Source organism: Pongo pygmaeus, chromosome 22 (genome assembly GCF_028885625.2).
Source record: "Pongo pygmaeus isolate AG05252 chromosome 22, NHGRI_mPonPyg2-v2.0_pri, whole genome shotgun sequence".
NCBI classification, from domain to species: Eukaryota; Metazoa; Chordata; class Mammalia; order Primates; family Hominidae; genus Pongo; species Pongo pygmaeus.
In genome coordinates, this window is record NC_072395.2 from 26,710,203 (window position 1) to 26,725,702 (window position 15,500).

Genomic DNA, 15,500 nt, shown 5'->3' on the forward strand with positions numbered 1-15,500 from the left:
TAAGCCAGAATTTACCTTGTAACTAGAATTACTTCATTTATAATCTGTAACGTTACAGATGTATATTCTCAATAGTTTCAAATAGGTTTATTTTTTCCAACCCTTGGATTTCTTCTTGCATCTTCACCATCTCTAAGCAAAATGATTCCATAGCTAAAAGGCAGAAATGTGAATTCTTCTTCAAACTTTTTAATACATGTTGAACAAGATGCTGATAAACCCAATCTCTAAAAATATGAAATATCTGATATTTTGTTAACTATAAAAAATCTTAAAAAGGGAAACAAATCCAAACTAAGAAGTATAGATTTAATATAGGCATTGAATGCTATTGCCATTCATAATGTCTTATTTTTATGATTAAATTTATCCCAATCTGCATTTGAACTTTACACATGTAATTGAATATTTCAAAAGGAAATCTGTTTACAGGTGCTTAAGAGACAATAAAGGCAACAACTGTAGACTTTTCCCCTACTTGTATTCATCTTTTCTTTTGGCATTCTTCATTTGACCACATTTATTAATTTTTTATATGCCCTTATTCTGCTATGGGGTACACAATGGTGAGTGAGAGCTCTACCACTCTGCCTTCAAGGGATTTGCAGTCTGGTGGCCCTCTGCCAATAATACTAATCAGTTGTCTTTATCAATATTTATGAATCATCTAGCGTTAGATGCTGGGTGTCAGGAACACAAGGATTAACTAGGTAGGGGCTCATAGGCTAGTGAGAGAGACTGAGATAAACATTGCCAATTCTAGCAATGGGATGAATACACAAAGCACAGCAAGACAGGAAGGAAGGGAATGAATCACTTCACTTGGGACACCTGATGGAAAGTTGTCTTCAGAGGACATTTCAGTGTGAGTAGCCCTTAAGTTAAAACAGAAGGATGTGGTCTCCCAAGCAGAGTGAATAGCCTCTTCCCAGTATGAAAGACTAGGTTAGTCTGCTTGGCAAACCAGTCACTCGAAGGCAACATTGGGAGAGTGGGTGAAGAGATGAGTTAATGCCAGAATGTAAGCATCTTAGATTTATACTAAATAATTTGTTGTTTTTGCTGTTGCTCATGAAAAGAGGGAGCTGTGGATATCCGAGGTTTTCATGCAAGATGATGACATAATTACAGAAAAGTGATGACAAGGTAGAGGGTGGATTGGAAAGAAGAGTAACTGGATGATAATAGCTAATGTTGATTGTATCCATACTGAGTGTTGGATTTTTCCTAAAATTTTTACTCTAATCTTATTGAATGCTCCCAACAAACATATGACTTAGGTGCTATTATAAGCATATGCACACACCCATATTACATTCCTTTATGTGTGTGTATATGAGTGTGTGGGAGGAGGGTGTATAATGCCTATGCCCCTTGCTCAGATATGACCTCCTCATGACAGACTCTGTTTCACTTATCTTTGAATCCCAAGCACTAGCATAGTACTCAAAATATAGTCATACCCAGAAGATGTTTGCTGAGTAGGAGAAGGATGAAAAATGCAAAGAGGCAATGGCATTTTATAATTACAGATCATTGGCTAAGTTCTGTGCTGCACTGAGAGCTTTTAAACCAGATCTGTAAACACTAAATATAAAATAAATCAAGTAAATTGGGCCTGGCTCCATAATTCCTCATACCTGGTTGTTCATATCAACTCTAATTCTCACATGGAGTGATGAATATTCCCTATTCTTGCTTCTTAGAATTGTACTTTTGCCAACAAGACTTGTACTAATCTTTCTACAGGAGAAAATAGGACATGTTGATTACTTCTTTGGTAATTTAGCTATTATTTTCAATTTCCTATGTGTCAATTTAAAAATAATCACTAGTGCCAGTATATGGTTGGCAGCCAAAAGTCTTGTCTAATATTCTACAGGCATGACTTTTCAGAGTTAGAGATTCGGAAATTCTTTTCTCCTTAATCGTTAGCATCCTCTTTTGAGAGTAAGCACTTAAGAGAAAGTAGATATATCTGCTAATTTGTGCAAGCTAGTAATGCTAGGAAATGAGATGGGGCTAGGACTGGAAAGTGGTGGATAAAGAAAGGTAGGAGCGTTCATCTTGGGTTGCTATCTATCCATGCTATAAAAGACCATTTGGATGTAACTGCACGTGCTTTGAGATGTATACACATTTCCTCTCGTCTTGTTTTTCTCCTGCTCCATTTTCAGGGTGTGAATATAAGTGGGGGCCAGCAACATCGAGTAAGCCTGGCCAGAGCTGTCTACAGTGGGGCCGACATCTACCTCCTGGATGATCCCTTGTCTGCTGTTGATGTTCATATTGGAAAGCAGCTTTTTGAAAAAGTGATAGGGTCCTTGGGCCTTTTGAAAAACAAGGTAGCCGTAGTTTCATTTATGCTTTCTTGTGGGGCAGGGGATCTGTCTAGACTGTGCCTAAAATTCCATTTATTTTGTTTATTTGTTTAAGCAAAGTAGTCACATTTCACATGAAAAAAATGAGATGCTCAGATTGCAATTTCACAGACAAATGTCAATGGGTAATTTTTAAAGATTTACTTACAAATTTACTCTGGTGACAATTTATGTGATTGTTATCTCTTCATCTAATACCATATCCTAAGGGGATTTATGTGCCATAATGAATTGTTGTTGACTCAAGTGATTTTTACAATGGTATTTTGGTGCACACTACTGTTATTAAAAACAATTATTTTATTGATTATTTAAAGTGAAAAATGTGGTATTATTAACATAGCAATTTGATATTATTATCATAGCAATCATAGTGATTCAGCTGTTTTGTTAAAGGACCAAGAAGATGAAAATTAGTATTTACCAGTACATGCCATATTTTGCAGTGTAAATTAGTTCATTTATCCCTATTTCACATATAAAGGAACTCAGGGCTCACAATGACTTGATACAGGTTGCTCAACTTAAGAACAATAGAGATTTTTAAAAGTATGTCTGACTCCAAAGCCACATTCATTTCTTCATAATATGTGTTTATGGAATTATTAATATAGAGAACTCTGAAAATATATGTATAAAATTATAAAATATATGTCTCAGTAAAAATAAACAAACATCTTTATATATTGACATAAACCCGAGATTAAAAATGTCACACTTAATTGTATGTATATGTATAAAATAATATGAATAATTTAAAAATAAGGACTATGAATTATGACTTGGATTAAACACTTTTTTGTAATGGTAGTGTAGATTTAAAAATAAGCAAAAATGACATATATGAAATTGTTTTGAATTTGCAATTAAATCAATTCATTTCTAATGAATGAAAAAATACCTGAACTAAAGTGTTAAAAATCACATCTAGAAACTATTTTCTCATCTAGCAGCATGTCATTATTCCTTGTAAAATATATAGATGCTGCCTTAAACTGCCACCTACCAAAAATCATACTCTGAAATAGTAAAGGAAAAAAAGTCACTGTAGCTTTTTTTAAAAAGCCATTTTTTGTAACCTCTGAGATAAAACACTTTGTTTTTCAGACTCGTATTTTAGTGACACACAATCTCACACTTCTGCCACAAATGGATCTTATTGTTGTAATGGAAAGTGGCAGAATAGCTCAAATGGGAACATACCAGGAGCTGCTGTGTAAAACCAAAAATCTCACTAATTTGCACCAAGTCATCAGTGAACAAGAAAAAGGTAAGGACACAATAAAAAATAAACTTAAGATACAGTATACCTACCCATTTTGAAAGTTCATTAATTGCGTAATTTCATGCTATAAATTTTCATTTATCCTACTTAAGTCAGTGGCGGGGCACCTTCCTTTCCATAGGAAAGAAGCAAATACAATGAGACACATCAGTTAAAAATCAAACTCATTTATGATTTTTAAGAAAAGTTTTAAGTTCCCTGGGGTCTGTTTATTCATTTATGAAATAAGAAATTAGAGTACTTATAAACTCTAGTCCAAGTCGAGAACATAATCACTCTAAACATTATATCTACTTTTCAATTAAGAACAGGGAACATACATGTGAAATAAATAATAAATATTTTAAACATCTAGGTATAATATAGCACATTGAGGAAGAGAAAACAAAAGAAAGAAATTAGGAAAGGCAAAAGGGATTGACGTTTGTTCAACTTTTAAGAATTAACTATTTATTTAGTTTTATTTATCAATTTTTGTTATTCTAGCCCTAGAATATTAAATTAAGATGTATGGACATTTTAAAATAAAATAAGTGGTTTGATCCTTATCCAATGTGTAAGATGCAAGAATGTTTGATATCCAGCATTATCCTAAAGTTGGGTAATGTACCATCATCTCTTTTTACAGCTGTAGATGGTTTGTCATGTAGAAATCATCATATTTTTTCCTGTACTTTTCTAGATCATTTTCCTATACCTTTCCAGAGCAGCGAAGCAAACTAACTGTAAAACCAGTTAACTATTTCATAATTTCAAGATAGAAGAAATATAGAACTATGTCTCATTATTTTCTACATGAACTAGTATCCATTAACTCACCTGACACTTGTCCTACATATAAAGTCCTAAAAATATGAAATTGGTTTATAACAAGATCAGTACAATTTATTATTTTAATGCCATGAAATTCAACAACAAAGTCATTTTGCTGATGTTTCTCTTTTGGACCTAAGCTAACACACATTAGTTTTGTAGTACTATTTTTAAAATTCCTTGTTTTTCCACCTTCCTCATATTACAAATATTCTATTTGCAAAATTATTTGGTGCCTTGTCAGATGACTGTTGGCATCCTTAACAAAAGAACTTCCTCTTTTCTTAACATCTAGCACTTTGGAAATGATTCCTTGCCTTCTCAGAAAGGTTAAGTAATAATTTATGCTTCTTGTGTAGAAAACAGATGTCTAGGAATGTCTCCTAGACTAGAAGAAGCATGGAGTCTGTCATTTCTCTATCCCTGTCACTTAGGTAGCCTCATGCTAGGCAAATTACAGGCACTCAGTAGCTGTTTGTTAAACAGATGAATCTGAAAGTGTATCCCCTCAGGAGTTAACAACGTGCTATGGAATGCTATGAGCCAGTGTCTTTCTTTTGTGTGTGGTCATTTATTTTAAAGGTCACATGAAATATAGATTGTATGACTTTAGAAAATATAGTTCCAAAAGTAGGCAGAGTGTAAGCTTTAAGCTAAATATGTAATTTGCCATAAAATATAAACAATGTGTCTTTTGAAACCTGTGGAATTTGCTGTTGTTTAAATATCCAATTTTGGAAACAAAAATCCCACCTTTTCTGCATTTGTATAACTTTTTTAAGTACAAGTGCCCTCTACCATAACAGAATAAAAGCAGTAATATTCTTAAAGTTGGGCTGATAGATGTTAATAGATCTCTATTAATAGATGTTACCAACTCACAATCAGAAATTTGCCAGAGTTAGACAAATGTAACTTTAACTTCTTTCTAATTACCTCAATATTTCTGTCTTTTCCATGACAATCAGAAAGGTGGAAAGTAGAGAAAATTTTTATGCCAGAAATAGAATGTGTTATTAAAAGTGAATATTCTGGAATTTTGATTTTTTGAATGCTGGATAAAAAATACATAAAGACTTATACTCACAATAAAAACTAGATAGCTAGATCAAGAGATAATCTGTAAAAGGTTAGCTCTATAGAGTATGATTTCCTTAGCCACTGTAGGGGGCAAGAGAAAAATGGATTTTGATATCAAACACTACATTAAATAATAGCTTACATTCAGCGTGATGTCCTGCAATGCTGCCCCCTAAACCTGGGCCAAACGAACCTGGCCCTGTACTTCTTGCTTTAGTCAGTTCCCACTCTAGCCTTCCCTGCATGGCTCTCTGGCTAGGAGTGTCCTCCCCATTTCCGACTTCTTGACCATTCTAGGTACTCAAGTCCCAGAATTCTCTGCTCAAATGATGGAAGCTTGTTCCTGGGACCTGGGCTCTCATTCCTCAGGTTTGTTCTCTCACGGACAGACTGCCCTGTGGCTTGCATCATTCTTTGGCCTGAAGATGTTTCTCTTGCAGGTGGAAGAGTGGGCAGAGTCTGGACATGGCAGCTGAGGTATCTGCAGATGTACAGAGCTTCTGAGAGTGCAGAGTGGAGCTTGGGAGGGGGAGAAGAGCAGCAAAGGCCTTGGCTGAGACTAACTCATCAAGGACTGCCATGTCCCCCAGAGGAAGGCTCAGGAATCCAGACATTCTCATCTGATCCTTGCCTTCCGGGTGGCTTGGAAGGTGTATTGGTCAGAGAAAGCAATAGAACTTGAGTCTTTTAGTTCCATCAATGACTTTTAAATAATTGGAAATGCAACATGTGAGCCTTTATTTGCATTCTTGCTCTGGTTCCACAGATTTTAGGTGCAGGTCTGTTCCTGTGGTGAATTTCTTTCTGTTATTTGCATAAATATCAAGGGAAATTAGATTCTGTTTGAGCACACTTTTGCTGAGATTTCGGGGAAAGAAATTACTTGGCAGAGAGTAGGATGTAAGAGGTGTAATCACTCTGTGATCTTTCATTTATTTATTATAATTCACCCTTTTTGGTCTTGAGTCTGTTCAAAAATTCTTTTAAAAGGTACACAATTCTTCAGTTTCAAAATTCTAGTTAGTTTATATGTCACTACAATGGGAGTGCAGTAGGCACACCTCATCCACAAAGGATGCGTTCCAAGACCCCTCGTGGTTGAATGAAACTTTGGATAGTACCTAACTCTCTATATACTATGCTTTTTGAAATTATATATATGCCTATGATAAAGTTCAAGTTATAAACTAGGCACAGTAAGAGATTATCAACAATAACTAATAATAAAATAGACCCACATGCCAGCATTACTACTCATGTGCTTTGGGGCCATTATGAAGAAAAATAAGAGTTCCTTGAACGCAAGCACTTTAATATCATGACAGTTGATCGGATAACCCAGGCTCTTAAGTGAGCAATGTGTGGGGAGCATCCACACAGCATGGATGTGCTGGACAAAGAGATGGCTCACTTCCCAGACAGGACAGAGCAGAATGGTGAAATATTTCATCAGGCCACTCAGAATAGCAAGTAATTTAAAACTTATGAATTGTTTATTTCTGGAGTTTTTCATTTAATATTTTTGGACCATGGTTGACCATGGGTAGCTGAAACTGCAGGAAGCAAAATTGCAGGTAAGAGGGGAACTAGTGTATAAATCAGCGCCAACATTGTGGAATAAACAGTGGACCACTTGTTAGGAATCCTGGAATCTAGTTCTCTCACTGAATAGCCATATCAGTCTTCATCGAATGACTTAATTCTTGCGGTTCTTCCTGTTTGTGAAATATAGTGCTTCAGCTTGCTTTGTTTTTCCTAGTGGCAGACATGGAGCTGAACAATGTACATCATTATCTCTCCCCGTCCCCCAAACTGCTTCTTAGCCATTTCTTTTTCTTTCCTATCATTCTCACTCTCATTGCTGAAGTCAGTAACAGGTAGCTTAGAAAGTAAATGGTAAAAAGTACACTTTGCAGTGTAATGTGTGTTTGGATATATCAAATCCCTAAGATTCCATCTAGCTCTAAAAAATCTAAGAGTTTTGCCTTACGGAAGTGTTATATAAGATAATCAAATCAGAGGTGAGAAATGGGTTTATGAAGAAAAATATAACAAAGCTAAAGATAAATTTTACATATTTACAGATTTAGGTTAGGCCAATTCTTTTTTTTTTTTTTTTTTTTTTTGAGACGGAGTCTTGCTCTGTTGCCCAGGCTGGAGTGCAGTGGCGCAATCTCGGCTCACTGCAACCTCCGCCTCCTGGGTTCACGCCATTCTCCTGCCTCAGCCTCCCGAGTAGCTGAGACTACAGGCACCCGCCACTGCACCTAGCTAATTTTTTGTATTTTTTAGTAGAGACGGGATTTCACCTTGTTAGCCAGGATGGTCTCAATCTCCTGACCTCGTGATCTGCCAGCCTCGGCCTCCCAAAGTGCTAGGATTACAGGCTCGAGCCACCACGCCCAGCCTAGGCTAATTCTTACACAAACTAATTATACTGATGATAGCTTGTATGTCGTGAATAGTAACGATCTCAATATATTCATGAGTTTTACATTTACTTAATCCTTCCTCAACCCCTAAAACTCCAGAGGCTACCATGGTCCTCATTTTACAGAGATTAGGTGTCTTGCTCAAATTAAGACAGAAGGCAAGTGACAGAATTTGAATTCCATGCTACCTCTGTTTAATGTCAGAGAACAATCAAGCTCTTAAACATTGTATCAAATGTGTAGGAACAAGTACACTGACTCAGTACAGACTTAGTGTGAACAGCAGGAGTGGCTCACTCTCATTTACTGATGCTTGCTTCTTCCCCAAAACTTGGTCTCCTCCCTTGCTCTGTCTTAAACAATTCTGGGTTTCAGGCAAGCCACTTACCCTCTCTGAGTTTTATTTTTTCTCCTGCAAAATATAGGTAAATTTACCTATTCTCATATCTTATCAGGTCATTTGTGAGCTCAATTTATATAATGCATGTAAAAGTATCTTATAAATTGAAAATAAATAAATTTAAATATTATTATTAAAGGCTACAAAGATGAGACTGTGCCTTAGAGGGAAAGGCTGAAACATCTTCTAACTGAATTTTCATTCTTTGAGCCACGGAATCCCCATGTTTCATAGAGATGTTTGAGATCAATCAATTTCTTCCATTAGGGGCTAGATGTTTCCTTCTAGAAAAAAGAAAGCATAGAATTCATAGAAGAGAACTTAGAAATCTCCAAATCCAATTCCTTCTGCTTAGAGATAAGAAATCTAAAATTCAAAGAGTTCAAGTATCATACTGTGAATAAAGACAAAAATCTGTCTAGCGCTGAGGTATTTACCATCAAATTCGTCAGCCCATTTACCATCAAATTCACTAAGGTTACTTGAACGTCAGTAGCTGATAGGTCTAGGTGTATGACCTTGGTTTGTGTTTCCTGCGTAAGAGCTTAGTGCCTCAGTCTTTTTATCCCTAAAATAAGGATAATAACTGTAGTACCTTTCTCATTAGGGGTAGTTTTGAAAATTAAAAGAGATACAAAGCCCTTAGGGCAATGCCTGTCACATAGGATGCTATTATCACTGTTAGTGACACTTGCAAGACAGTGACAGCTTTGGGGAATTTACCATTGTGTTTTCTTACTAATCTTCACAAGAATCACATTGATATAAAGACTGCATGAAATTATGCTTCTTTTAAACGCTAGAGTGGTTTTCCTCTTGGGAAATATTTAGCCCTTCTGTGGAAGATCTGAAATAAGTTAGCAGCCCTCTCAGAGGGACACTGAGAGAGTTAGCATCCCTTTCTCAGAGAAAAAAAATAATTTCTCTGTAGGTTTTCTCATTAAGAAATCTCACTTTTACTATGAGATTACAGAACATTTTAGGACAAGCTGAAATAATGGAGAAAATACAAGGGTTCCCAGCAAACCTATAGATCTAGAACTTAAAAACCTCTCCAATTTGTGTAATCCTCCATTATACTTCTCTCTATTTTGTTTATTTTTGGCTTATAATTTTGGATATAAAAGCACTCACTGTCTTTCTCTCCAGCTCATGCTCTAAAGCGAGTCAGTGCAATCAATTCCAGAACTAGACCAAAAGACAAAATCCTGGAGCAAAAACATAGGTGAGTATCAGGTAATGCCAGGCTCACTGGGATTATGGACTGATTAATTACTTTTTTATAGCATTTGAACACATCCTATAAAAAAGATCCATACGTTATAATGGATATAAAATGTACTTAGTGGTTTCCAATTCTAAACTAGAAGTTAGATGGACGTGTCTAAATTTTTAAGTGAGATGGATGAGACTTAGTTTTGGAAACATATGTTCATGAGATTCCTCACTATTTCTAGCCAAATTCTAGTGGTAGAAATTTAATCTGATTGCCAAAAACATCCCCATCCCATAGCATTCATAGACTCTACAGATGAGAATGTGAAAAATAGGCTTTGGACATAAACATTTCATGATGGATTGGGATGATTATCAAGACAGGATATGTGACCTAAACATACAGACCAGTATAGGACCTGAAGAACCTGCCTAGAAAAATAAGAGAAAGGAAGAGAGAAAGAGAGAGAGAGAAGAAAGAAAGAAGAAAAGAAAGAAAAAGAAAGAAAAAAAAGAAAGAAAAAGAAAGAAAGAAAGAAAAGAAAAGAGTAGAAAGGAGGGCAGGAAGGAAGAGGGGAGGGGACAGAAAAAAAAAAGGGCAAAACTTTGGTCCTGATTGGATTTTGTTATCTTATGCTTTTTTTTTCTAAGTGACTAAAATGAACAGTGATTGAAGTAAATTAATCTAATCAGTTTTTTTCCCCCAATGTTTCTTCCCATCAGTTCCCTAAACAGGAAGCCAAAAGATAATAGGAAATAATAGGAATAAAGAGATTATAGGCTGGGCATGGTGGCTCACGCCTGTAATTCCAGCACTTGGGGAAGCTGAGGCAGGTGGATCACCTGAGGTCAGGAATTTGAGACCAACCTGACCAACATGGTGAAATCCCATCTGTACTAAAATACAAAAATTAGCCAGACATGTAGGCACCCACCTGTAATCTCAGCTATTTGGGAGGCTGAGGCAGGAGAATCACTTGAACCTGGGAGGCGGAGGTTGCAGTGAGCCGAGATCATGCCACTGCAATCCATCCTCGGCGACTGAGTGAGACTCTGTCTCAAAGAAAAAAAAAAAAAGAGAGTGGTTATAAAATAAGTGCCTAGAGCTTATAATTGCTAAAATTGAGCATTCGAACAGATTATAGGGAATCAAGCACTTTAGGATCCAAAAGCTCAGATAGTGGCAGTTTTGATCTTGAATGAAAGAATGAGTCTTGAAATAATTATTTTTTAAGAATTGGATATGCCTAAGGATGTGTGGATGATGTGGACGTTGCAGGTTGGAGATTTGTGTGTGTATCAGATTTAGCTGACTCCGTAGGAAAACTAATAATAAGTCATTCCTCCTTGATCATAAAGATTTTGGACTGCTTCTCCTTGTCTATTATCTTAGTATTTTTATACTGTCTGATGGCTTTACTTTCCATGCACTAATATCTCCAAGTTAATCTCTCTAGTCTACATCTCTCCTCTGAACTCCAGGGTTGAACCGGCAGCTGACCCTCTCAGCATCTCCACTCTAATGTCTAAATGACATCTCCAATTTATATGTCGCACACAGGATTCTTGATTTTCCTTCACCACACACAAACCTGTCCCACATGTGATTTTTTCCACTTTAGCTAATGGCAATGTCATTCTTCCAGTTGCTCAGGTAAAAAATATCTTGCAGTCATCTAGACCCTTCTTACTCTACAATCTATAATCAGATCCCATTAGCTCGATCTTCAAAATATATCCAAGAATCCAGAATTCACCACTACTCATCATCTTCACAGCTGCCCCCTTTGTCCAATCAGGATTATTTCTCACTTGCTGTCATTGTAACTGCCTGCTTACAGGCCTTCCTGCTGCCATCTTACCCCATACAGGCTATTTGCAACATAGTATACAGAGAGTTTCTTTTATAAGTGTAAGTCAGAGCATATGGCTCTTCATAACTAGAGACTGAAAGAACACGGAAAAGTCTTCTGATCCATCATTTCTTTTATTTTTTGGCCATTGAGACTTAATATATTTCATCTAAATGAGTATAATTCTTTAAGAGTCTCCAAGAAAAGCTAATCCAGAAGCACTGAAACATACTTTGAAATTCATTTGCTATGGGGTATACATATCTCTGAATCCTGAAGAGCGTATTTGCCTGTGTATAGTATCACTATGCACTCAGTAAATAGCTTAAGAAAAGCTTAGAATGTGAAAATTAATAAATATTGTTGTAAACTTAATCATTCCCTTTCCCCTACAGTAAATCAATTTTCCTTATTTATAAGATCACTGTTAATATATCTAAATTGAACCTCTTGAAGTTTCTGTAAACCAATTTTGGGAAACCATTCCTTCTTTGTCTCCCTAAAAAAAGAATTCCAGTCCCTATAAATGTTTGTTTACAAAATTGTTTTTTTAAAAAATTGTAAGTTGTAGCAGCTCAGATGAAGAATACAGCAGAGCATGGTGCTGCAAGCCTATAGTTCCAGCTACTCAGAGGCCAAACTGGGAGGATCCATTGAGCTTAGGAGTCTGAAACCAGCCTGGGCAATATAGCAAGACTCTTGTCTCAAAAAAAAGGAAAGGGAGGAAGAGAGGAAAGGAAGAAGAAAGAAACAGAAAGAAAGAGAAAGAAAGAAAGAGAGAGAAAGAAAGAAGAGAGAGAAGAGGAGGGGAGGGGAGGGTCCAGGGCAAGATGACCAGATGACCGAATAGGAAAAGCTCTGGTCTGCAGCTCCCAGCGAGACCAATGCAGAAGGTGGGTGATTTCTGCATTTCTCACTAAGGTACCTGGCTCATCTCACTGGGACTGCTTAGACAGTGAGTCCAGCCCACAGAGGGCACGCAGAAGCAGGGTGGGGCATTGCCTCACCTGGGAAGTGCAAGGGGTCGGGGAACTCCCTCCCTTAGCCAAGGGAAGCCAGGAGGGACTGTGCCATGAGGAACAGTGCACTCCAGCCCAGATACTACGCTTTTCCCATGGTTTTCACAACCCACAGACCAGAATATTCCTTCAGGTGCCTACACCACCAGGGCCCTGGGTTTTAAGCACAAACCTGGGCAGCTGTTTGGGCAGACACCCAGTTAGCTGCACGAGTTTTTTTTTTTCGTACACCAGTGGCGCCTGGAACACCAACGAGACAGAACTGTTCCCTCACCTGGAAAGGGGGCTGAAGCCAGGGAGCCAAGTGGTCTTGCTCAGCAGATCCCACTTCCACGGAGCCCAGCAAGCTAAGATCCACTGGCTTGAAATTCTCGCTGCCAGCACAGCAGTCAGAAGTCGACCTGGGATGCTTGAGCTTGGTGGGAGGAGGAGCTTCTGCCATTACTGAGGCTTGAGTAGGCGGTTTTCCCCTCACAGTGTAAACAAAGCCGTGGGGAAGTTCAACTGGGAGGAACCCACCTCAGGGCTACAAAGTCGCTGTAGCCAGATTGCCTCTCTCGATTCCTCCTCTCTGAGCAGGACATCTCTGAAAGAAAGGCAGCAGCCCCAGTAAGGGGCTTATAGATAAAACTCCCATCTGCCTTGGACAGAGCACCTGGGGGAAGGGGCAGCTGTGGGCGCAGCTTCAGCAGACTTAAACGTTCCTGTCTGTCAGCTCTGAAGATCTCCCAGCACAGCGCTCGAGCTCTAGTAAGGGACAGACTGCCTCCTCAAGTGGGTCCCTGGCCTCCATGCCTCCTGACTGGGAGACAGCTTCCAGCAGGAGTCAACAGACACCTTATCCAGGAGAGTTCTGGCTGGCATCTGGCTGGTCCGCCTCTGGGACAAAGCTTCCAGAGAAAGGAGCATGTGGCAGTTTTTGTTGTTCTGCAGCCTCTGCTGGTGATACCCAGGCAAATAAGATTTGGAGTGGACCTCCAGCAAACTCCAGCAGACCTGTGGAAGAGGGGCCTGATTGTTAGAGGGAAAGCTAGCAAACAGAAAGCAATAACATCAACATCAACAAAAAGGACAACCACAACAAAACCCCATCCACAGGTCATCAGCATCAAAGATCAAAGGTAGATAAATCCACGAAGATGAGGAAAAACCAGCACAAAAAGGCTGAAAATTCCAAAAACCAGAATTCCTCTTCCCCTCCAAAGGATCACAACTCCTCGTCAGCAAGGAAACAAAACCAGATGGAGAATTAGTTTGATGAATTGACAGAAGTAGGCTTCAGAAGGTGGGTAATAAACTCCTCCGAGCTAAAGGAGCATGTTGTAACCCAGTGCAAGGAAGCTAAGAACCTTGATAAAAGGTTACAGGAACTGCTAACTAGAATAAACAGTTTAGAGAAAAACATAAATGACCTGATGGAGCTGAAAAACACAGCACAGGAACTTCATGAAGCATACACAAGTATCAATAGCTGAATCCACCAAGCGAAAGAAAGGATATCAGAGATTGAAGATCAACTTAATGAAATAAAGCATGAAGACAAGATTAGAGAAAAAAGAATGAAAATGAATAAACAAAGCCTCCAAGAAATATGAGAAATATGTGAAAAGACCAAACCTATGTTTGTTTGGTGTACCTAAAAGTGATGGGGAGAATGGAACCAAGTTGGAAAACACACTTCAGGCTGTTATCCAAGAGAACTTCCCCAACCTAGCAGGACAGGCCAACATTCAAATTCAGGAAATACAGAGAACACCACAAAGATTCTCCTCAAGAAGAGCAACACCAAGACACATAATCATCAGATTCACCAAGGTTGAAAGAAAGAAAAAATGTTAAGGGCAGTCAGAGAGAAAGTTCGGGTTACCTACAAAGGGAAGACCATCAGACTATCAGTGGGTCTCTCTGCAGAAACCCTACAAGCCAGAAGAGAGTGGGGGCCAATATTAAACATTCTAAAAGAAAAGAATTTTCAACCCAGAATTTTATATCCAGCCAAACTAAGCTTCATAAGTGAAGGAGAAATAAAATCCTTTACAGACAAGCAAATGCTGAGGGATTTTTGTCACCACCAGGCCTGCCTTACCAGAGCTCCTGAAGGAAGCACTAAATATTCAAAGGAAAAACTGGTACCGGCCACTGCAAAAACATACCAAAATGTAAAGACCATCAACACTGTGAAGCAATTGCATCAACTAATGTGTAAAATAATCAACTAGCATCACAATGACAGGATCAAATTCACATATAACAATATTAACCTTAAATATAAATGAGCTAAATGGCCCAATTAAAAGACACAGACTGGCAAACTGAATAAAGAGTCAAGACCCATTGGGGTGCTGTATTCAGGAGACCCATCTTATATGCAAAGACACACATAGGCTCAAAATAAAGGGATGGAGGAATATTTACCAAGCAAATGGAGAGCAAAAAAAAAAGCAGGGGTTGCCATTCGTAGTCCCTGATATAGCAGACTTTAAACCAACAAATATCAAGATCAAAAGACAAAGAAGGATATTACGTAATGGTAAAGGGATCAATGCAACAAGAAGAGCTAACTATCCTAAATATATATGCACCTAATACAGGAGCACCCAGATTCATAAAGCAAGTTCTTACAGACCTACAGAGAGACTTAGACTCCCACACAATAATATTGGGAGACTTTAACACCCCACTGTCAATATTAGACAGATCAATGAGACAGAAAATTAACAAGGATATTCAGGACTTGAACTCAGCCCTGGACCAAGCGGACCTAATAGACATCTACAGAACTCTCCACCTCAAATCAATAGAATATACATTCTTCTCAGCACCACATCACCCTTATTCTAAAACTGACCACATAATTGGAAGTAAAACACTCCTCAGCAAATGCAAAAGAACAGAAGTCATAACAGTTTCTCAGACCACAGTGCAATCAAATTAGAACTCAGGATTAAGAAACTCACTCAAAACAGTAGAACTACATGAAAACTGAACAACCTGCTCCTGAATGATGACTGGGTAAATACTG

The 15,500-nt window shown here is 38.0% G+C and overlaps 1 protein-coding gene across 1 annotated transcript in view; it reads left to right on the forward strand.

Annotated features, from left to right (window-relative positions):
- Window positions 1–15,500, forward strand: part of LOC129022711 (multidrug resistance-associated protein 1-like) — a 92,914-nt gene that overhangs the window by 44,940 nt on the left and 32,474 nt on the right. Inside the window, exons 14-16 of the mRNA XM_054468971.2 lie at window positions 2,178–2,345; window positions 3,489–3,651; window positions 9,541–9,616. Coding sequence (XP_054324946.2) covers window positions 2,178–2,345; window positions 3,489–3,651; window positions 9,541–9,616 — 407 coding nt within the window. The remainder of the gene's footprint in view (window positions 1–2,177; window positions 2,346–3,488; window positions 3,652–9,540; window positions 9,617–15,500) is intronic.